The sequence below is a fragment of the Capricornis sumatraensis genome, chromosome 1 (assembly GCF_032405125.1).
Source record: "Capricornis sumatraensis isolate serow.1 chromosome 1, serow.2, whole genome shotgun sequence".
In the NCBI taxonomy this organism is placed as follows: Eukaryota; Metazoa; Chordata; class Mammalia; order Artiodactyla; family Bovidae; genus Capricornis; species Capricornis sumatraensis.
Window position 1 is genome coordinate 241,618,576 of NC_091069.1, and position 24,667 is coordinate 241,643,242.

General features: G+C 45.0%; 1 protein-coding gene and 1 non-coding gene across 2 annotated transcripts in view; both read right to left on the minus strand.

Moving 5' to 3' along the window:
- Positions 1-24,667, minus strand: part of LOC138079620 (inhibitor of carbonic anhydrase-like) — a 45,834-nt gene that overhangs the window by 13,629 nt on the left and 7,538 nt on the right. The window contains exons 2-12 of the mRNA XM_068972308.1: positions 20,748-20,920; positions 16,122-16,230; positions 15,208-15,369; positions 13,894-14,041; positions 12,886-12,941; positions 9,149-9,327; positions 7,677-7,848; positions 6,066-6,217; positions 3,994-4,084; positions 2,820-2,876; positions 310-465 (exon numbers count right to left, since the gene is read on the minus strand). Coding sequence (XP_068828409.1) covers positions 310-465; positions 2,820-2,876; positions 3,994-4,084; positions 6,066-6,217; positions 7,677-7,848; positions 9,149-9,327; positions 12,886-12,941; positions 13,894-14,041; positions 15,208-15,369; positions 16,122-16,230; positions 20,748-20,920 — 1,455 coding nt within the window. The remainder of the gene's footprint in view (positions 1-309; positions 466-2,819; positions 2,877-3,993; positions 4,085-6,065; positions 6,218-7,676; positions 7,849-9,148; positions 9,328-12,885; positions 12,942-13,893; positions 14,042-15,207; positions 15,370-16,121; positions 16,231-20,747; positions 20,921-24,667) is intronic.
- Positions 22,901-22,973, minus strand: TRNAY-GUA (transfer RNA tyrosine (anticodon GUA)). Its single transcript has one exon. It is a non-coding gene; the product is annotated as a tRNA-Tyr (tRNA).

Genomic DNA, 24,667 nt, shown 5'->3' on the forward strand with positions numbered 1-24,667 from the left:
ATGCACACTAATACACACATTACACACGCACAGCTACACCTTACTCTACACTTCACTCTCATTTTGCCCACAGGCCTCTTCCATGAGCCAGACGAAAGACATAGAGTAGTGTACTTCCTTGAGATCTGCTCTTTGAGCCAAACCACTTCCGTGGAAGCAAGAGGGGAGGAGAAAGGGGGTTCCTGCTAAGGAGATGTGAAGCTTGCCCACATCTCTATCCAGCCACCCACTTATGCCATTCGTTGAACTGAATCTCTCCCCTACACAGGCACAGGCCCACAGGCATACCGCCACTCAGAACACACTTACCAAATTTACATGACCCAGTCTGATTGGATAGGAAACCCATGGGGATGTTCCAGCCAGCAGAAGTGCCAACTGCAGTGTGGCAGGACTTCTTGCCTCGCAGAGAGTTCCAGGTTAGGTCGGCATCTGACTTCTTGACCACTGCCACGACGTAATAACCTCGCAACAGATACCAAGATGCAATTTCAGTACCTCCCAGGCCCTCCCTAAAATTTATTCCAGAGCCACCGCAGCTAACCTTCACCTGTCAGTCTCTCAGGGAGGGAGAACTCGGTGAAGCCACCTGTTCGAGTATTTCTGTTGAGTTGAAGTCCAAAAGAAAGTGCTTTTTAAAGTGAAGTCTCTGATTTTCTAGGTTTATAGTAATACCATTTTCTAATGATGGCAATTTAATCTCTCCCCTTCCTCAATTTTTTAAAAAAACCTCTTTTTCTTCTCTTACTGAATTCACTTCCAAAATAATGCCAAATGTGTTTGGTGAGTGTGCGCATTCTTGTCTTGCTCCCGATTTTTATAGGAACACCACTGATATGTGATGTAGTCTAACACGGTTTTGGGTAACAGAATTGTGCTTGTTGAGTAAAACCTAAACTGCAAGGCCGAATTTAGAGACTGAAATCATGGGTAATGTGGTTCACCACCCCCACTCCCACCCCCTCCCAACACACATACACACACCTTTTCTTGCTGTTGTGGTTCAGATGTCTATATATTCAAGCTTGGAAAAGTTGGAAGTCAACATGGCATTGGAAGACCTTCCTCACCAGTTACTAAACTGCCTCAGACATGTCACTCAGCATCTAGCACCCTAAATCTCTGGTAAATGAAATGGTAACAGTAATACCCATTTGGGTACTAATACCTATTGAAGGGGATGAAATGTGCTAATACGATCATACTGTACATTGGGAATGGGAAGGGGAGCTTACATGGATAGGTTTCTGGCCATGTTGCTAGCAACAGAAGCAGTACTAGAGCCACTTTCTTGGTGAAGCAGATTCTCCTGCCTACCACACTGGGCTCTATGACACCATTCCAGCAGCCAAACACTGTTAAAGTACCTTTCTTTGAGCTGTACCAATTTCAACAAAATGGCATTAACTATTGTCATCTAGGGGTGTGGGTGTGTGTGTGTGTGTGTGTGTGTGTGTGTGTGTGGCTTCGGGATTAACTCCTCTCCATCTCTACTCCAATCTAACCTTCCCCATCACCCTGAACTGTCTTCCAAGCATCCTCATTGACCCACATTTGTATATCACTGCAGTTCTTGGAAATTTCAATCACTCGTGAAGCAATTACAGTTCTCTAGGACTTTATGTATTTTATAATCAGAATGACTATATGCTGTTCCTTAGGTTTTGGGATACAGACTCAATTCAGAGAAGACTGTTAGCCAGGAAAGCAGGGAGGAAAGAGGGACAAAATATCCCAGATTCTGCTCCCTTCGAAAGGGAGAAGCTGTGGGGTGAGTGGCTTTGCATCCCTGAGGCCTCTGTGGAGATGGGTGGTGCAGGGCCTCTGTGACCCCACACTTATGCTGTGATGCTCCAAGCCCCCACACCTCCCCTAGCTCTATCTCATAAGAAATTCCAAACCAAGTAAGCACTTGTTGTCATCTCAAGATCCCCTATCACAATAGTTTTCAAAGTTTAATGCACATCAGAATCATTGTGAGGGCTTGCTGAAACAGAGCAGCAGCCGCATCCTGGAGCTCAGCCGACCTGTGGTTGGACACAAGAAGGCTCATTTCTAATAAGTTCTCAGGCAATGCTGGTGCTGCTAGTCCAAACACCACATGGCATACACAACCACTGCTCTAGTCAATGCCCTAGATTACCCAGGGCACCTCAGAAACAGATAAAGACCGTTTCTGCCCATGAGATGACACAGATGGCGAAACTTGTCACCTGGCCCCTATTCTGAAGAGGAGGTTGACTCCCTGCTATTCAAAGCCAGCCACTAAAGGCTGAGGGTTAATTTCCTCTCCCTCCTCCTCTTGTTCATCAGCAGCACCTATGACTGCCCTCTTCCTCCTCTGAGGCCTCCAACGGGCCCCAGAAATGTCGTGAATGGGCTCCTGTCCCTCGCAGAGATGGGTAGCAGCCTGACAGGGAGCACTCTGGTGGGTCAGGAAGGGCAGCGGGTTTCCGGTCATGGTGCCTTGAACAAGCCTAGGTGCGGCCACTTGCTGGCTGTGTGGCCCTGGGCCAGTCACACCGTCCCTGAGCCTCACCTTCCCATCTATGTGATGCGCAGAGCGGCCCACATTCCAGAGGACTGCTGAGCAGGGGCAGTGCGAGCAGGAGCCCTCTGTCCACTGTCACAGCCTCCCCAGGCAGAGATTACTTCACAGCTCACGATCTGCTCCTTCACAGTGAACGGCGGCAGGCTCATCTCTCTCTCTCTCTTTTGAACAAGTCTAGTAACCGGTTTATTTGTAAGGCTTTCCTCACCCCCTCTCCCCCACAACAGGCCTTTACCTTTGAGCCCCAGTGTTACTGATTCTGACTCACCTTTCATAGGTGTGTTCACACACTTAGACCCAAGCTGCTCTTTGCCATCTTGAGACACTAAAAACAATTGAGGTACAGGTCATTAATCTCTCACATTACTCAAGTCATGATTTTTCTCACTCTCAACAGTCAAGAACAAAATGAGGAGAAACGCTGACCAAGCAGTTTGTCACTGGCCATCAACAAGATGAGACCCTGCCAGGCCATTTCACCTCCTCTCCCTTGACCTTTGCTATTTGAAATTAGGCTCCATCGCAGAATTAGCTCAACACTCGGGGAGCTACAGAGAAAGGAAATGAAATGCTCATTGAAGGGGGTGAGAGGGAAGCAGAAGCCATAAAAACCTTCACAGAGGCTTTTCACTTTGCTATGTGATTCTAGGCATCCTGACATTCTTCCCTCCAGAGCTCTGGCTGTGCAAGCAGTCGTTATAGTCTTGCTAGGTTGTAAGGAAAGGGTCCAACCCATGGTTCAGAAAGACTGATTACAGCCTGCATTCTACCCTCGATACCTCATTCAACCTCCCCAAGCCTCAGTTGTTATGGAGATACCACTGTTTACTTCACCAAGTTGTTTTGTTTTGAGTGATAAAGTATGGTTTCTCACTGCCTAGCCACTTAGGGGTTTAACAAATGAACCAGCTTTATTTTTCCTGATAGATGGATCCCCACCAAGACCATGACCTTGTAGCCCCAATCTTTAATGCTCTAACAGCTGGTGAGTTCATTTGGATTGGTACACTTGGCAAAAGGATCTAGGCACCTGAGGCTCTTTCTCCCTTGAAGAGAATGGGGAGAGGCTGGTTTTGACCTCCTTACGTGTGACAGAATGTGTTTTCATCTGTACTAAGCCATGGAGCCAATCAGCCAGTAGAACTGTCCACCTGAACTGGTGGGCGACTCTAACTCAAGGGCAGTGTAACGAGCTCTGTGGCCAGTTCTGTGCCATGGTCTCCAATATCACTCTTCCAGCAATAAAGGTGTTATTTTGATTTCTCTCCAAGTTCCATATGTATCTTAGCTGGTTCTGACTCTGGGAAAATTGATGTTATCTACTAGTACTCTATGCTCCCCAAACAGCTATTGTTATCTCAACACTGAACTAAATTCTTCTTTGCCTTTCCATGTCCATAGGCCAGAGGGGAGAAAACACAGAGACCCTCGCCTCCACTTACAGTAGTTCTCTGCCAGGACAGGCACCAGGCCACACTTGCCCGCTGTGTAGATGAAGCCTCCATCCAAGCTCATGGCGTCAGCCTCTCCTTTCTGAAGTTAAGAAGTAAAACAGTAGCACAGCAGTGAGGTTGTTATCCTGTCTCACCCTCCGAGGTTTCCATCTCATTGGCTTCACATCATGCGTCTTTGTGATAAACCAAATGGCGTATGACCCAAAGCTTCTGCCACATAAACCCAGGGTTTAGAAAACTGGGCACGCCGTGGGCCCAGCCCAGATCATGCGCCCTAGACATCTCCGCGCCCTCCATGAGGCCCCATTCTTAGCGCGGGACATGTTCTCATGACATTTTCTTGTGACCATTGTCACTCACTCAACAATCCACGTGGTCAGACTTAGGGTATTTAATCTGTTTGTACGGGAGATGTTTTTTTCCATATGGCAGAGTTCTATTCTGTTCCTATAATCTCATTAGGACTCTAGTCTAATTAATAATTTATTAATAATAAACTTATTAATAATTAACTTAACTTTTAATCAATGAACTTTTCCAACAACAAAGCCAAAAGTGCACACTTATATTTATAGATAAAGTCATGAAGAAAAAAACATACAGACACGGGAATACTCTTTGCTCTCCCCTGCCAACTGCTCTTCTAGAAATCTGTCTTAAAACAGTAGTTACTACAGAAGCAAAAGCTTACCTTACCAGGTGCTGGGCCTTTTTCTAAACACTGCAGTGATTTCCTCATGTACTGCCTCATGGAACCCAGTAAGGGAGGTACTACAATTCTGCCTCTTTTATACATTTTTTAACTGAAGCAGAGAGAAGCTAAATAGTTTATCCAATAGATGATTGGATACGATTTAAACTAAGATTCAAACTTAGGTGGTTTAATTTTCTTAGCCTCTGCTCATAACCATTATGGAATGTGTCAGCCTCTGGGACTGACTGTTCCAAAGGACACATCCCTAAATACTTTCTATGTACATTTTTTTCATCCGCCAAATGAGTGAAAAAGATCTATTTCATGGGCTTCTCATGAGGATTAAATGAGTTAATACAAGTTATGTGCTCATATACATGCATGGCACACAGTAAGTATATATTCACCAGATATATTCACCATCATTAATATTAAAGAGATACTCAAAAATACTGATGGGCATAGAACAAAAATATCCAATCACATATTATCTATAATAGACAAAGATTCAGAAATAATTCAAATACAGACATTTAGAAATTGGTTAAATAAATTGAGGCATAAATATTTGGTGATCTATTGTGCAGCCATTAAAAACATTCTAAATGAATATTTCATTACCTAAGAAAGCGTGCCAATTGTGCTCAAGAATTGAAATAATAACTGTTAACATTTATTGACTGCTTATTACACGCTAGGCAATGTTACAAGCAGTCAAATTCATTTAATCCTTATAACGGACAAATTCAGGAGACTATATAAACTGCAAGACTTTCATATTATGGGTTAGTCCCAGAGAGGTTTACCACAGTTATTATCTTTTGAAGAAAAAACTGTAGTGTTTTCTAAGTTTGTCAATTATTCGGTCTTTTATTGATAAAATTTTTTCTAATCTCCAAAATTGAAATGGACAGTTATTAACAACATAACACCATCACTCAGAAATTATGATGAGTTTTGAGTTGTGAAGTTGTAAATTATATTATTTTTCATTTCTCTTCCAGCATGTAATAATTTTATCACGGGAAAAAAAAAAGTTTAAACCTGTCCAGGGAACCAACAAGGTTGATTTGCTGCCACAATCCACAGGGGGCCTAGGCAGGACTCCTCAGAGCTCCCTGGGGTCCAGAGTTGAGCTGAAGATACAGGTCCTAGGCTGCTCTGTTTCTGCCCCGCCAGAGCTGAAGGGGGAGGTGGGGCTAGTGGGGTGGGGCTTCAGCAAGTGGGGCTGGGGAGGCAGCATGTAACAGGCATGTCTCAGCTTCACAGCTGATGGGAAGACATGGGGAAGGGGCCTCCACCACCAAACGCACAGCAGCACTGCGTCTGAGTGTCCAAGGCAACTGCAGAAGCGGGTCCTCCTTACCGCGACGGCAGCAATGCAGTCCTCGGTGCTCTCCTCCCCGGTGCACGTCAAGATGCCACCGCTCAGCGCACTCCACTGATTACACTTGACATGCTCGTCATGGCCCACTGTGCACCACATCACCCTCTGGGGACCTTCTGCCTCTGGGACTGCTAGAGAAAAGCCAGGGATTCAAAAGAAGCCCCCAGATGGGGGAAGGATTCCGAGTGGCTGCCCAACTGGGCTCTTCCTGGCAGCGGCAGAGTTGACGTGTCTCATGCCCATGTCACCACCTATTCCCACATATCACCTCCAGGAGAAATGGCCGACTTGGCTCCCAGACAGAGCAGTGAAGGCAGAGCAAGCCCCTCCTGACCTCCCTACTCAGACATCACCTCCCCAGGGGAAGCCTCTGCCAGCAGCCCAACTCAGGGCCTTCTGGGTTTTTTTCTCACAGGACAGAGATCTCCCATCCAGGGAGCATCCCCCAGTTGGAAGCCAGTGTTATTTGTTCTGGGCAGGCCTGCTTGTTCTACCCCACCACCGCCCCCCCCCACACCTGCTTCTGCCACCACATATGTCCACATCAATCACAAGGGCTTTGGCAGATGTGCTATAACTACTGAAAAAAAAAAAAAAAGAAAAGGAAGGAAGGAAGCACGGAGTGCCACAGGAAGGCAAGTGCTGGATCAGGGCTTGCTGGATCCGTGTGTGCTCAGTTGCTTCAGTCGTGTCCAATTCTCTGTGACCCTGTGGACTGTAGCCCGCCAGGCTCCTCTGTCCACGGGATTCCTCAGGCAAGAATACTGGAGTGGGTCGCCATGCCTTCCTCCAGGGGATCTTCCCGACCCAGGGATTGAACACAAGTCTCTCATGTCTCCTGCACTGGCAAGCAGATTCTTCCACGAGTGCCACCTGGGAAGTCCAAAACCCTCTGGAATTCTAGCTCTGATCCTGGTGGTGGCAGAGGCTGTGTTCCCACTTCAGTTTAGGATGGGCTCTATTCCTTATCAAATAGACCCCCTGTGGGGTGGGGCAAGCCTGACTAACACAAAGGAGACAGGACTGTCATTACTTAAATATGAAAGTCACTCAGTTGTGTCTAACTCTTTGAGACCCCATGGACTATACAGTCCATGGAATTCTCCAGGCCAGAATACTGGAGTGGGTAGCTTTCCCTTCTCCAGGGGATCTTCCCAACCCAGGGATCGAACCCAGGTCTCCCACATTGCAGGCGGATTCTTTACCAGCTGAGCCACAAGGGAAGCCCAGGAATACTGGAGTGGGTAGCCCTTCACTTCTCCAGCAGATCTTCCCAATCCAGGAATCAAACTGGGGTCTCCTGCATTGCAGGCAGATTCTTTACCAACTGAGCTATGAGGGAAGCCCCCGTCATTACTTCAGTTGCCTGTAATCTGAAGGTCTTTCAAACCCTTTTGTGGCCCCAGGTTCAGGCCTTTTCCCAAGTTCAGCAGAACATCTCCACAAAAACCCAGCACAGTTGGCCCTCCCTTGGACCCTGCAGGCCAGCGTGGGTTGGGTGAGGTGGGGCTTACAGGCCCCAGGAAAGCCTCCACGGCCCTGCCCTGCCCTATGCCCAGGCTCTCCAGGTCTTCCCAGGACCTTACACACCTCTCCCCAGATGCTGCATGACCGAAAAGTACTCATAGCCCAAGTATAGCTTGGCATCCATCTTAGGTGGGACTCTTAAAAACCCAATGGCGGCATCTGTAAATAGCAGGTCTTTCCCATGAGGAGAGTAGAAGAGCTGGAATTCTGCTGACTTGTCTTTTCCAAAGTGCTCCTGTTCAAAGGATAAAAGAAATAGTAAAGGAAGGAGGCTGGCAGAGAGAAGCAAAGTAAAAACAAATCCCTAAATCAGGGGAATACAAAGGGAGAGAAATATGAATGCCTGAGCGTGAAGAGCATGGCAAGGCCCTCCAAAGTCCCTGTGGCTCACAGGGTTCTCCAATCTTCTTCAGCAAACACTTCACTCAAATCCTAATTTGCCTGCCTTGTGTGGCTTCAGGGAAACTGCCAGGGGCTGCCCCCCAGGTCTGTACAAAGGGTAATGGTCACCATGGGTCAGGAAGCTTCCATCACCTATGCTGTGTTCCCATGGGTGGGGCAGTGATGGTGACCTTGTTGCTGGACATCTGATTGTCCTGAGTGGCTCCTGTGGGCTTCATCCTGGAGTGGGTGGTAATCCAGGACCATCTAGCCTGGGGGTCATGAGCCTTAGGTGCACCTGACACCCCAGGCTTGCCATGAAGGACTTCAAGCAGTCCTCTTTCTGGCCCTCCCAGAAAACCAAGAGCCTTTTGCTTGTAACCCCACTGACTGGCCCAAAGCTGTTCCTGATGGTAGCTGATAGTAGCACCTACCCACATGCTCTTTGCAGTGTCTGCTTTTTGCTTCTGCAATGGCTTTGCATATTGCCTTGTCAGGCAAACCCCACATCTCCTTGGAGCTTACTCTTGGGGCCCAGAAACTTGCAAATCACTCTCTTCAAAGTACACAGTTTATGCGTGCAAGGCTGTGCCCCATGGCGGTGATCTGTGTGTACAGTGTGCTCACTGTATCTTCCATAGTCATCTGTGAGTGATCCCATGGCAGGTCTTGTCCAGTTCATCTCTGAAGGCCTAGTGCTGAGCACAGGGCACTAACAGAGATGGACAAGTGACAGAGGCGGGTGCACTGGGAGGGAGGGCCTCCAGCACAGGACACAAAACGCTCACAGTCAGAACCTGCTGCTGAGGGGTCCAGGCCAGTGGGATAAGAGAGGGGAGCAGCTCCTGGAGGAGGGGCATCTTTGCAGCTTGAGGATCCCTATACAACCTAGAAGAATAGAATGGGGCAACAGTGGCCTTTTACAGAGTCTTTGGCCCATGGTGTTGGGGATGCCAAGGGAGGGAGTTTTATGGTCACTACTGTCCATCACATGTCCAGACCAAGTGCTGGTCAGTGAAGTGGAGGACATGTGATGTGCTTCCCACTGTGCCCAACACCAGGATTTCCACAGTGGCTGGAAGAGAGTGAGGGAAAGCACCCCAAATCCAAGCAGGGACCCTTATGAAGGAGGGGAAGGCAGGGGGCGGGGATACCTGAGCCTGATTGAGAAGCTCCCAGATCAAGTCTTCCTTGCCATCCACACTTCGGGCCACGACGGCATGGGAAGGGACCCGGGCCAGGTGGCATTCTTTGTACTCATCCACAGGCCGCCGGGTGTTTTCCCTGCAGAGCAGTTCATACTGGTCCCTGTCGGCCGGGTTAGCCAGGTTCTCTGGAGGAGCGAAGCCTACGTGAGCCGACAGCCAGCAGACCATGAGCCGTGGTGCCCACCCCTCCCAAGTTGTTTGTTTAGGGATTTGTTGAAATAGCTTTCCAAGCCCAAGATGAAGCCACTCCTGTGTGATGCCATGTCTGTGATATGTCTGTGATGCTGTATCATCATGGAAACTTAGATAACTCCCTGTGCCTGTAAATGTTCTGAATAGAAATGCAGTCTATCCAGCCAGCCAGGCATCCAATGCCAAGCTAACTCTGGGCTCTATATCTCCTTCCTTCGTTCTTCTCACCCTGGGCAAAGTGACCCTGGCCAATCAGATATTATCTGTTTTTCTCTTCATTGTTCTTTATTCTTTATCCCATCAAAGCTTCCTGCCTTCTGCAGTTTTCCCGTTCTCTGAATGGAGACTGAATGGCCCACTTCAAGAAGTGCTAAAGTTTATATCACCTGAACTGTCTTCTTTCATCATTTTTTAACAGCCTGGAGAGGACGAAAAGAGAATCTTTTCCAAATACATTTAGACAGGTGAGGATGCTGAGCCCTCCGGAGGTGAAATGACAGATTCTCACTGCAGAGAGACCCAGGACTGGGACGCATGCTCTGCCCAAAGCTCTGCTAACAAGAATGGTGACAGCAGATGCTTTCTGAGAGCTGATAGCACGCCAAAGACTGAGCTGAAGCTCTCTATGCTCTGTTTCATTTCATCCTCAAAACAACTGGGGGAGGCTGGTAATGTGATTATCCCATTCCAGAGATGGGGAGACTGAGGCTCAAAGGACTAAGGGAACTCATCAAAGTCTGACCTAGTCTGGGGCTGACACAGAGCCACGCTGCGGGGACAATTCAGGTCCCTCACTAAAGTGGCAATACTCCCCTGGGGACAGTCTGCTGGGGAAAGGTGGCAGCAGGTTGAGAGATGGACGGAGGCCTACGGGCCCAATCAGGATACTATAGAGGTACAAAGCAGGACCAAAAAGCCGTATGAGGAAAACAGACTCTTTGGTTCCCCTGGTCTAGGTATTAGAAGGTATTCTGGGTTGAACTGTGTCCCCCTAAAATTCGTATGTTGAGGTCCTAACCCCCAGCACCTCAGAATATGACTTTATTTGGAAATAGAGACAGCGCGGGTAATTAGTTAAGATGAGGTTCTAACTGGCATCTTAGACAGAATACTAACACAGAAAAAACACATTAGGTAAAAAGTTAGGGAATTTGAATCAAGTGTGGACTTTAGTCAACTAAAAAAAAAAAAAAAAAAAACAAACAGAAAAAAAATCTATATGGAACTGCAATGTACCAAGAATAATAAGACATTTTGGAGAAAAAGCAAAATTAGCTGAAGCAGAGCTTGGCTTAGAAGATGTGAAATGTTACTTAAAAACTATAATTCAAGCCATTTAGCACTGATGCATAGATAGACAAATACATTACACAGGATAGAGCAGTGGTTAGAAAACTAGAGCCTTGTGCAGAATCTAGCTTGTTGTCTGTTTTTGTAAATAAAGATTTTTTGGAAACAAACAAACAAAAAGTTGAGGTCATAGTGGAGTAGGGTGCCTCCTGATTCCATATGACTGGTATCCTTCCTAAAAGGGGAAATTTGGACACAAACAGACACGTACACACTGTGAGAACGCCATGTGGAGGGAAAGACAGAGATTGGGGTGATGGAACTGCAGGCCAAGGACACAGTGATGATTGCCAGCAAACATCAGAATCCACGGGGGTGGGGAGAGCATGGAACAGGTTCTCCCTCACAGCTCTCAGGAAGAACAGCCCTGCCAACATCCCAAACTTAGAATTCTAGCCTCTGCAACTCAGAGAATGAATTTCTGTTGCTTAAGCCACTCAGTATGTTACAGCCACCCACTATATCTCTAGGTTCCACATCTCCAAAGATTTTTTTTAATTCCAGGAAATTCCAAAAGGCAAAACTTGAATTTGCCACGGAGGCAACTATTTGCATAGCATTTACATTGATTAAGTATTATAAGTAATCTAGAGATGATTAAAAGCGTATGAAGGATGTACACAGGTTATATGCAATATTGCACAGTTTTATGTAAGGGACTTGAGGACCTGCAAACGCTGGTAAACTGAGAGATGACTGTACTCTGTAATGGCAGCCCTAGCAAACTCATATCCTAGGTTGATACAATCTTATACTGAAAGAGAATCAGTAGTACAATTCGAGTTCCTGTGAACAGTTCCATTTTAACCAGACTTGTTGCAGAGAAAATACATTTTAAAGCTTTATATTAAAAGAAAATTTTCAACAATTTTTGCAATGTTAAAATTAAAAGAACAATATGATCTAATAGCTTCAGAAAGAAAGAACGTTTCCGCCTGAGTCTTTCTCGGGCCCAGTGGTGGCAGCAGCTCACCAACACTCATTTTCACCCTGAAGCCCAGTAGATAGCCTCTCAGAAACTCCCACTTAAAAGGTAATACAGCATTGCGTGTAATAGTGGACATACGACTTTCAGCAAAGGGAAATCTAGGTGGTCTCAGACAATTGGTTGTTTTCAGAAAGTGAGGATGTTTTCAGTTCTCCAGAGTGAGTGTTAGAAGATTCTGTCCATTGGCCTAATGTGCCAACTTGAGCAATCACAGAAAATAACAATGACAACTATGGTGAGTAACTTGATTTTGAGAGAAGAGACCCATAGATTCCCCTACTAATGAAAATTACTGATAAGAAGACACACATCAATTGCCAAAAGGCTAACAAAGCAGGTCAGTGTGTTATAATGAGGGAACAGTGAATTATGAATGGCTGAGGTGAGGGAACAAAGCCCGAACACTTCTGTTTCCTGTTAGGGAAAGAGACCAGCCTGCAAGGAACCAAGGTCCCCAGAAAAAGTGAAGGCTCAAAATTCTGCTTGAGGTAGCAGACAATGATTTTTAAAATGAACTGAGTATAAAATATACATCTCTTGTTTAAACATCTTAAGGGTTACAAATGTGTTCTGTGTCTGATAAAAATTTAATTGGTTATAAAACCTAGAATCTGAAAACTGAACTCATATGAAACACTATTTTATTTGTTTCTGATAAATTGCCCAAAACTTTGGAAAGGTTTTTTTTTTTTTTTTTAACATAGAAATAAAGAAAAAATACATTTTTGTCCACAGTAGTAATGCTTTGCAACAGATTTAATTGTAGATGTGCTAACAAGTTCTGCAATCATTATAAGAATTTGTTTGTTTAAGGTGATTAAAGAAAACATTTAGGAACCATGTATAAGGAAGCATTCAGGAGATCATGATTAGATCTGAATTTGGCATTTCAGTGACTAAGAGAATCTAATTATTAAAACTTGCTTATTAGTTGGTAAGTAATGTCAAAAGGTTCAGAAAATTTGTTCAGTAGATTTATAAACTGAACAAACTGAACACTAAACAAAGCACCAATAATGGAAGTGTCATTATACAGAAACTCTATTTCATTAAAGATCTGGGCACGACCCATCTCTAGATATAAGGAAACTTAGGAAAGAAGGAGTTCCTCTGGCCAGGGTGTGGCCACAAGATTCTTCTCCGTCTGACTTACCAAATACCGTCAGATGCCTCACGAAGCTCACATCCCCCACATCGTCCTGCAGACACCTGAGCAACAGGACAGCTGTGTTCAAGCCACTGTCTACAGCACAGGCTCACCCCCTGACCCCGCCAGCAGCCCCCTCCTCAGGCTCTGCCCCAGCAACTGGCTCACAGGGCTTCGCCTGCAGTTTCCCAGGCTTCAGGCTGTCCTTGCAGAGGCAACGGCCCTGTCTGAGGAGTCTTTGAACCCCCAGAGCCAAGCCCGGGTCTGAAATAGGCAGGAGCCCCATAAGCCCCGTCCCAGGCAACTCTGGGGAGGGATGGTCCAAAAGAAGGACCCTCACCTTCCTCTTTGGAGGCAGCCTGAAGCAATAGGGTTTTTGTACTTTTTTTTTTTTTTTTTTAAGGTCAAAAGCCTTTTACAAAGAGGACCTACTCCTGTATTCTCACCTGGAGAATCCCATGGACAGAGGAGCCTTATAGGCTATAGTCCACAGGGTTGCAAAGAGTCGGACACGACTGAAGTATCTTAGCACAGCACAGTACATAGAGTATAAAAACTCTAGACAGCCTGGATACCTGTTCAGTTTTGCTCTGGTTTCAAATGTTAGTTATGTCCCTGGCAGGCATGTTGTATGGAAAGGTGCCTTCGGGCACAGGGCTGAGCAGGAGTTGGGGAGACGCAGCACGTGTACCTGGCGTGGAGATGCTCAGGCAGAGAGAAGCCAGTGAAGGGTTTGGGGGAGGACCTGATCTTTGGCCTGGCTGTGTGCTCAAGCCAGTGTCTATGGATCCCAGAGGCCCCCTCTGGTCCAGACTCCAGGCTCTGGGTAGATGAGAGCCCCCCACACACAGAAGACTCCTCTGTAGGACAGGCAGGAACGAGGATGTGCCGTGGGAGACAGTCAAAACCCAAGGTTTCACCAGCACTCTTCAGGTTGTCTGGGGCAGGCCCCATCTACTCCCTGTTCTTCAGTTTCCCCAACATCAGAGAGAGGAGGAGAAGGGGCCCACTCACTTGAAAGCCCCCGAGTAGCCGAAGTACGGTTCGTGGTGGGAGCAGGCACACTTGTCCATCCCTTTTCCTGCACACAGTTGGCACAATTTGGGGAAGTTCGACTGATCCGCACAGGGGACGCAGCTGCTTGCGAAGAACTTGGCCACTGCTGCTCAACACAGACACATGGACTTCAGGGCATGAGCTGGCGGGGCCTCTGGGTCATGTGTGTGTGTGTGTGTGTGTGTGGCCCTATTTGAGAACCCAGAGGTTTGAATGCATTGCTTCGGACTATCATGAGGAAGTGGGCATGTAGAGGTGGCCAATGGTGCCTGGTCCAAAGGCATGGCTGGCTCGTACATGGGCCTGGGTCTCCAGAAGCTTCCCAGTATGTCCACTGCAGGGCTCAAAAGCTGCTGAGCAGGTAGCTCAGCAGGCAGCTCCAGTTCTCCTCACCTGGCTCGGTCACCAACATGGAGGCTCGGGAGTGGTGGTGGGGAGCGCAGAAATCTAAACACTCAGGAACCCCAACAGTCCTTCCTTATCTCAGGAAATGGCCCCACCCACTCTTCTCTTCTGATCCAGGGCCCATGGTGGCTCACGGGAATCCCTCTTCCAGGAATTCATGGGAGGGGGCTGCATTCACTTGCTTCATGGGAGTGGGTGTGCCAACATAACCACCCAGGCAGACGTCCAACAACTCAAGGCAAGATGGAACCCCAAGAAAACACAGCCAGAGCTGTGGCCCAGGTTGCAGCATCCCATCTGACCTCTGCAGCCCAAGACAGGTGAAACACAAATGTTGCAGAGCTGGCAGGGATCAAAAAGAAACACTTTTGCAAAGTGCAGAAAATCTGGTTGTCTTTCAGGGGCCGAAAGGCACCCTCAGTTCACCCTGGCTCACCATAACTGAGCTCCAGTCCACTCATCTCCTTTCACCTTCACCCCCAGCCCTCACCCAAGGCACTGCGGCCCGACTGCTGGTGGTCACCGTTAGAGAGTCTTCCTGGGCAGCTGGAAGGGAGCTCCCCTTTCTCCTGAGCCTCCACCATGGCCCTTGTCAGACCCCAATGCTGGGATACCACAAATGTGGGGCTGCCAGGAGCTCAGAGACAGGGTCTCTTTGGTTGAAGAAAGGGAAGTCTCAGCTGCCAGTCACAAGGGTCACTGATGCAGTAAACCCAGCCAGTACATGTTTAAAGCAGGTTGTCCTCACCACATCTTGGACTTCATGAAACCTGTACACCTGGCAGTGATTGTAAGGCCCCAATACAATCCCTGTGGGTCCCAGCAGCAGGAACTCTGCCAGAGGGCACCCCACCCTGGCCAGCTTACCTTCTTGTGACCAGTTAGAGGGAAGAAGTAACCTCATGGGGATGTTCCACCCAGCAGACCACCCCAGGCCTGTGTGGCAGGACTTCTTGCCTTGGAGCTGATTCAGCTGGAAGTCGCTGCCCTTCTTCACCACAGCTACGACATAATGGTGAGTCTGCGGATCTGCAAAACAGCAGAGAAAGAAGGGCTGAGGCAAGATGCCGCATCATTGCTACTAATCTTCCAGAGTGTGTGCAGTGGAGCCTGGGGGATTCTAGGACCTGCAGCACCTTCTGGTTAACAGGTAGAAAAGGAAAGGGAAAGGCCCCTGATTGACAGAAGAAAGCAAACTGTCCCTTTTCAAGGCAATAGGCTGGAGGACATACAGCTCCCAGTCATCGTGATGTTACTGCTTCTCCCCTTCTCTGCTCCTCTGTCTGCAGCACAGACATGAAGGTGAAGGTGTGGGAGGAAGGTACACAGGGCATCTGAAGATTTTACTGGGGCCTTCAAGTTGGACTCAGGTTGAGGCAGGCTGTGCTCCTGCACACACTGGCAACATTTATGGACAAGTAGGACAGGCACCTCATTCTTCAGCTCCTTAAAGTCCCTTAAAGGAGAGGCTGTCCGGGGATATATGTCTCCAGAGAGGCAGCCCGTTGATGCAATCCCACTGAGTGGGCAGTGGACTCCAGACAGCACATCCTCTCTCATTCAGCAGCACCCAGCAGCATTCCCATCAGGAGGCTTAAAGTCCACAGCTTCCCAGAAAGGGCCAAGTTCCCAGCCCCCACAGGTCAGAGCTGGGGACAGACTTCCACAGTACAAAGAACCCCAGCAACTTGTTCCCTGCACGTGTAATACCGACAAAGTCCTTGCCTCCCCCCACAGCAGCTGTGTCAGGACAGAGACCTGGGTCCCCATGAGGGACGCACCATCTTTTGACCCATAGAACTCTGCCACGACAGGCTTCAGGTTGTAGGGCTTCAGACCTGCTTCATAGACCAAACCGCCATCCACCATCACGGCATCTGCTTCGTGTGCCTGAAAGAAGAAAGGCCAGACATGAATGAAGCCCCTCAGCTCCAAGGAAGACTCACTTAACCCTCTTCCAGGGTCACTTGTATTCCCTGGGATATTTGCACAGCTCAGACCTCCTCCACCTTCCTCATGTGGGCTCAAAAACCTTTCCCCAAACATGCTTTTAAAACTACCACCTCACAAATGCCGGAAACACTGTTTTTCTCCTGAGCCCTTAGCAACCATCTGACAAACCTTCTTCATTTATTGTTCGTCCTCCCCCTTGGAATGCAAGCTCCACCAAGGTGGGGATGTTACTGTTTTGTTGTTTTATCTTAAAGCCCAGCACCTATTATCAGTAGAAGTACAACAAATGATGTCAGGTAAGTGAGTGAATGAATCAGAATATTTCCATCCATGTTGCTGTTGTTCAGTCACTAAGTTGTGTCCGACTCTGTGATAGCATGGACAGCAGTACTCCAGGCCTCCCTGTACCTCACTGTCTCCCAGAGTTTGCCCAAGTTCATGTCCATTGAGTAGGTGATGCTGTCCAGCCATCTCGTCCTCAGTCGCCCTCTTCTGCATTTCCATCTGGAATTTCCATCCATAAGAGTCATGTTTTACACTCTTAAGTCTGGATTGCCTCTTCTAGAATCTGTCAAGGATTCCTTCCTTCCTGAGAAAAGCAATAACCTCACAGCCTCTTCTCAAAAATCAGGTTAGATCAATTCTCTAGCCCTTATGGAAATCTTTCTTCTTCAACTGGAGGGCATGGCAACCCACTTCAGTATTCTTGCCTGGAGAATCTCCGTGGAGAGGAGCCTGGTGGGCTACAGTCCACGGGGTCACAAAGAGTCAGACACTATTGAGCAACTAAGCATAGCACAGCATACAAATTTATAATGTATAATGAGCATTACAGAAAATAAATAAAAGCTTGTATGTATCTTTATGACCCTTACAGGATCCTTCCAAATTTTCTCCAGAAATGATGTATAAATTTCTAATTTGGCTGCCCGGGTCTTTGTGGTGGCATGCAGGATCTTCGATTGCTGTGCATGGGACCTCCAGTTGTGGTACACAAGCTTAGTTGTTCTGAGGCATGTGGCACTCAGTTCTCCGACCAGGGATTGAACCTGCATCCCCTGGCACTGCAAGGCAGTTGCTTAACCCCTGGACCACCAGGGAAGTTCCTAAATTTATAATTTATAATGCCAATAGCAATGCATGCCAATTTCATGCAAAACTATCAGCAAGAAATGCTATCTTTTAAGAAATATTACTACATTAAAAAATATAAACTGTTACTTTAAGGATGCTTTTATTTGCATTTCTTTGATTATTAAAAAGGATGAAGACTTTTCCTTCCTCATTTATATCATCTATTAGTTGTAATTTCTGTGAGCAGCTTGTTTATAGCTTGTTATTCTTAAGCATTTCTTAAAAATTTAAATGACATCTTTATATAGCTTTTAGATCATATTGCTTTGTTATAGCTGATGTGAATATACTTTTTGGTAGGCTTAGGACTTTAATTTTTTTTTGTCAGAGATTAAAAATTTTTACATTTCCAAGTTTGTCTACTTTTGTGATTTATCTTGTTATAAAGATGGGCTCAATAAAGGACAGAAATGGTCTGGACCTAACAGAAGCAGAAGATATTAAGAAGCAGTGGCAAGAATACATGGAAGAACTGTACAAAAAAGATCTTCATGACCCAGATAATCATGATGATGTGATCACTAATCTAGAGCCAGACATCCTGGAATGTGAAGTCAAGTGGGCCTTAGAAAGCATCACTATGAACAAAGCTAGTGGAGGTGATGGAATTCCAGTTGAGCCATTTCAAATCCTGAAAGATGATGCTGTGAAAGTGCTGCACTCAATATGCCAGCAAGTTTGGAAAACTCAGCAGTGGCCACAGGACTGGAAAAGGTCAATTTTCATCCCAATTCCAAAGAGAGGCAATGCAAAAGAATGCTCAAACTACCACACAATTGCACTCATCTCACATGCTAGTAAAGTAATGCTCAAAATTCTCCAAGCCAGGCTTCAGCAATATGTGAACCGCGAACTCCCTGATGTTCAAGCTGGTTTTAGAAAAGGCAGAGGAAACAGAGATCAAATTGCCAACATCCACTGGATCATGGAAAAAGCAAGAGAATTCCAGAAAAACATATATTTCTGCTTTATTGACTATGCCAAAGCCTTTGACTGTGTGGATCACAATAAACTGTGGAAAATTCTGAAAGAGATGGGAATACCAGACCACCTAACCTGCCTCTTGAGAAATCTGTATGCAGGTCAGGAAGCAACAGTGAGAACTGGACATGGAACAACAGACTGGTTCCAAATAGGAAAAGGAGTACGTCAAGGCTGTATATTGTCACCCTGCATATTTAACTTCTATGCAGAGTACATCATGAGAAACACTGGACTGGAAGAAACACAAGCTAGAATCAAGATTGCCGGGAGAAATATCAATAACCTCAGATATGCAGATGACATCACCCTTATGGCAGAAAGTGAAGAGGAACTAAAAATCCTCTTGATGAAAGTGAAAGGGGAGAGTGAAAAAGTTGGCTAAAGCTCAACATTCAGAAAACTAAGATCATCGCATCTGGTCCCATCACTTCATGGGAAATAGATGGGGAAACAGTAGAAACAGTGTCAGACTTTATTTTTTGGGGCTCCAAAATCACTGCAGATGGTGACTGCAACCATGAAATTAAAAGACGCTTACTCCTTGGAAGAAAAGTTATGACCAACCTAGATAGTATATTCAAAAGCAGAGACATTACTTTGTCGACTAACGTCCGTCTAGTCAAGGCTATGGATTTTCCAGCGGTCATGTATGGATGTGAGAGTTGGACTGTGAAGAAGGCTGAGCGCTGAAGAATTGATGCTTTTGAACTGTGGTGTTGGAGAAGACTCTTGAGAGTCCCTTGGATTGCAAGGAGATCCAACCAGTCCATTCTGAAGGAGATCAGCCCTGGGATTTCTTTGGAAGGAATGATGCTAAAGCTGAAGCTCCAGTACTTTGGCCACCTCATGCGAAGAGTTGACTCATTGGGAAAGACTCTGATGCTGGGAGGGATTGGGGGCAGGAGGAGAAGGGGACAACCGAGGATGAGATGACTGGATGGCATCACGGACTCGATGGACGTGAGTCTGAGTGAACTCCGGGAGTTGGTGATGGACAGACAGGGAGGCCTGGCGTACTGCGATTCATGGGGTCGCAAAGAGTCGGACACGACTGAGCGACTGAACTGAACTGATCTAGCTACATTAGTCAAACTGAGTCAAGCTAGGAGTTTATTTTGGTAAGTGTATTAAAAATCTCGGTTGACTTTATTTCTAAATGGCTATCCAATTGTCCAGCTACAGATTCCTTCCTCAGGCTTTTCTTTGGAAAGTTTGCCTTGTCACACAGTATCTAAATCTATGTGGCTCTAACCATTAAGTCTGGAGCCCAATGCCGTAGGGGTGGACATTCACAGTTTGCATCGACACCATATCATGTGGATAATTAGCTATCTTTAGAAAGCTGGAAATATGCCTAAATCTTGTTCTCTTCCAGGTCTTCTACATCTGTCCAAGGACCTTGTTCTTTGCAACACTGTTATTAAATATGTTATAGTTTCAGACAGGCCTCAGCTACTGCCCCCTTCATTTTATTTTTCACAATACTATTTTATATTCTCATCCACACTTAAGAACTGCAAAGTTATTTCATTGACTTTAAAATTTTTTAATATTATTTTTATAAAATTATATTAAATTTATGAATCAACTTTGGGAGAATATGCAAATATATGAAGTTTAGTCTTCCAATCTGGGAATACAGCATATGTTTTAATTTATTAATATTATTGTTGTTCATTTGTCTCAGGCTCTTGTATTATATTTATTGTATTCTTGCAGATCTCTCATGTAATTTTTTTCCCCAAAACATTTTTCTGTGTATCATCTTACATGTAAATAAGATCATAATTTGGGGTTCTTTTTCCCCAACTAGTGACCACTGACAGTTAAAATGACATTAAATTATGATACATTTATCTTTTACCAAAGTACTTTTCTCATTAATAATTATAGTAATATTTCTAATGATTTCATTATACTTTATAGGCATGTAAGCATCTGAAAATTTGACATTTTTTGTTTGTCTCTATCATTTTATATCATTGCATTACTAGGAAATTTCAAAAACAATATTAAGTAATAACAGTGACACTAAAACCTCTTGTTTATTTCTGAGTATTTATATATTTCTCTTTCAGTACAAATCTGGCTTTGCTTTACTATGGGCATTCTCACCGAATCCTTATCTATCAGTTGTATAAATATTATTATTGTTGCTGTTTTCACTATTAATGAATGTTAAGCATCTATATTTTCCTCCACACACAGTCCCTGTACTTTCAAGTCTAGTTCCTTTGGGGAGAAGATTGTTCTAGAGCAATAAACCATAGCAAGCACAGAAAAAGAACAAGAAAGTATGGATTTTCTCCCACTCTTCTTAGACAGTAGTGACCTACCGCAATGGCCCTGATGCAATCACGGTAAGAGGTTTTCTTCACACAGGCGACATGAGGACCATCCACTGAAAGGACTTTCTTCATATTGTTGTGGAAACTGTAGCACTTACTTGCCTCAAGATTCGAGACAGTGCACCATCTCACAGTCTTCTCAGGGACAGCCAGACACAGCCCTAGGGAAGAGGGGCCAGATGTGTAAGGGAGCCACAGTACTCACCATTCTCTGCGGGACAGAGAGGTTAAGGACAGGTCAAGGGTTGGCTGAGAGGAGAAGACACAAAGTGGACTGGGTATCTGGTAGGTCCCATGTCTCTGATCGTACCTTTCCCTGGGGAAAAAAAAAAAAGCCAAAGCACCCTCCAAAAGTTAAACACAGAATTACTATATGACCCACTCATACTTTTGGGTATCAGTATATACCCAAAAGGATTGAAAACAGGCATTCAAATACTCCTGAGAAATCTGTATGCAGGTCAAGAAGCAACTGTTAGAACTAGACATGGAACAACAGACTGGTTCCAAATTGGGAAAGGAGTACGTCAAGGCTGTATATTGTCACCCTGCTTATTTAACTTATGTGCAGAGTACATCATGCGAAATGTCAGGCTGGATGAAACACAAGCTGGAATCAAGATTGCTGGGAGAAATATCAATAACCTCAGATTCACTGACGACGCCACAGTTACAGCAGAAAGTGAAGAAGAACTGAAGAGCCCCTTGATAAAAGTGAAAGAGGAGAGTGAAAAAGTTGGCTGGTGCACTGGGATGACCCAGAGGGATGGTACGGGGAGGGAGGAGGGAGGGGAGTTCAGGATGGGGAACACATGTATACCTGTGGCGGATTCATGTTGATATATGGCAAAACCAATACAATATTGTAAAGTAATTAAACTCCAATTAAAATAAATAAATTTATATTTAAAAAAAAGAAAAAGAAAAAGTTGGTTTAAAACTCAACATTCAGAAAACAAAGATCATGGTGTCTGGTCCCATTATTTCATGGCAAATAGATGGGGAAACAATGGAAACAGTGAGAGACTTTATTTTCTTGGGCTCCGAAATCATTGCAGATGGTGACTGCAGCCATGAAATTAAAAGAAATAAAAGCTATGACAAATCTGGACAGCATATTAAAAAGCACAGACATTACTTTGCCGACAAAAGTCCGTCTAGTCAAAGCTATGGTTTTTCCAGTAGTCATGTATGCATGTGAGAGTTGGACTATAAAGAAAGCTGAGCACTGAAGAATTGATGCTTTTGAACTGTGGTGTTGGAGAAGACTCTTGAGATTCCCTTGGACTGCAAGGAGATCAAACCAGTCCATCTTAAAGGAAATCAGACCTGAATATTCATTGGAAGGATTGATCCTAAAACTGAAACTCCAATCCTTTGGCCACCTGATGCGAAGAACTGACTCATTTGAAAAGACCCTGATGCTGGGAAAGATTGAAGGCAAGAAGAGAAGGGGATGACAGAGGATGAGATGGTTGGATGGCATCATCAACTTGATGGACATGAGCTTGAGCAAGTTCCAGGAGTTGGTGATGGACAGGGAAGCCTGGAGTGCTGCAGGCCATGGGGTCTCAAAGAGTCAGACAAGACTGAGAGACTGAACTGAATTGACTCAAATACATATACACAAATATTCATAGCAGCACTTTTTGCAATGGTCAAAAAGGGTGGGAACAACCCAAATGTACAGCAAGGAATGACTTGATAAGCAGTATACAGTACATCCATACAATGGAATGTAATCTACCATAAAAAGAATAAAGCAATGCTACAGCATTGATAAAACTCAAAAATAATATATTAAATGAAAGAAGTCAGACACAAGTGGCTACACAGTATATCATTCAGTTTATATGAAATATCCCGAATAAGTAAATCTATCGAGACGCAAACTGGTGGTGGCCAGGGGCTGGGGGAGAGGAAGATGACTGCAGGATAGTCTCTTGGGTGATGGAACCGTGCTGGAACTGGATAAAGGTGGCATCTGTATAACCTTGTGAATACTGAATACTACTCAATCTATACTTTTATTTAATCACTAAATATTTGCTTATTTATTTGGCTGCAACAAGTCTTGGTTGTGGCACACGGGATCTCTAGTTGCTGCATGCAAACTCTCAGTTGTGGCATGTGAGACTTAGTTCCCTGACCAGGGATCGAACCTGGGCTCCCTGCATTTACAGTGCAGAATCTTACCCCCTGACTCACCAGGGAAGTCCCTGAATTGCATACTTTAAAACTACTAATTTTGTGTTAGTGAATTTCACCTCAAAAAAGAAAAAAATCTTATGGAAGGGAAGTTGGAACCTGAGTCTTTGTCTTGACGTTGGATACTTCAGCCTTCCATGGTAGTAACTGCTGGGGCATTAACATCAGTGTCAGTTCATTTCACTAGCCCTTTGCTTTTGCTGCTGCTGCTAAATCGCTTCAGTGTTGTAATTAGCGTTGACAGTATTATGAAAGCAAAATGCTGTTTACAAATTTGCAGTATTTGGGCAAAATGTCAACTTAGTTGAAATACAGATGAGAGTAACAGTGGTCACAGCTACCAGTTTTTGAGGAGGCCCTGTGTGTCAGGCAGTGGGCCACACTCACAACCCTTCTTGAACTCCTGCAACTGTCTTGCCATTTAAATGCTGATGTTCCCACTTTGTAGATGAGTTTAAGTAAGCAAATAAAAAAAAACCTATCAGAGACTAGAAATGAAGCTAATCCTTGAAACCCCAGGTCTGTTTGACTCCAAAACCTGTATTGCTCTCTAACTGCCTATAAGTAGGAAATATAAAAATAAATGGGGCAAGAGATATCAAATTTCACTCAGAGAAATCCATATCAAAGACAGGAAGTGACAAACGGAGTGCTTCAGCTTTATTTGAACAGGCCCATTTGATAGCAGCCACCCAGGGTAGGAGAGCCAGTTAGAGAGTGGAGCTGTTGGGCCATGTGCCCTTATGCAGAATAGACGTGTGCAGAGTAATAACTCATGTTGCATTTTGCATTTTGAGCCTTTCAAGCATGTTTACTCTGCTTGCCAGTGCATATTCTTAAAACATTCTGCTCTTGGAAATGACTGGTAACCATGGAGACAATACAACTCTATAAATGAAAATAGCTTTGTAAGTAGATTAAGTTACACAAAGAGCTACTGTATACAATTGCAGTTTTTTTCTTTTTCAAAAGTATACACTTACTGTGAAAACTTCTTCAGAAGGTCTGTATTTTCCATCACTTTTGCTTATGTTCAAATGATTAAAGCTGCAGCTTTTGCGCTACTGATGTTTTTAAATTATTTTTTTCCTGAATGAAAGATTCAGTGCTTCACAATTTTCCAAAGTATCACACAGTTGATTTCGTACAATCCTATAATAACCATTTTTTTCCCTCTCTTACTTCTATATTACCCCTCACTCCTTCCCTCTCCCCACTGATAGCCATGGTTCATTCAGTGTGAATATAAAATAGGGTGAATGATATTTGCATAGTTAGGGAAAAGCTAAAACCTCGACAAAAACATGGTACTAAAACAGGGAACTAAGCGAAACAAACAAAACACACACAAAAAATTAAACCAGATAGATTTCTGTTTCCATCTATGACAGATAACTGATATGGGACCTGCCTTAGCACTTTAAACAACTGAAAAAAACAAGCAAACAAACAAAAAGCCTGGGAAAAAAACATATTTAAAAAATGTTTTAAAACACCAGGCAACAGGAAGTTCACGATTATGATCCTCGAGAGAAGGGAAACAAATAAGGTAAGCCTTGAAATCACTCTAGCTTTCTTGCTGGACAAAATGTCCAGACGGCAGGGCAGAAAGGAGCAGACAGTCTGATGGTCATTCTAAGCAGAGGAGATAGAGATCGTAGCTTGGCAAGGCAGAGGCGAGTAAGAATGTGCAGCATAGG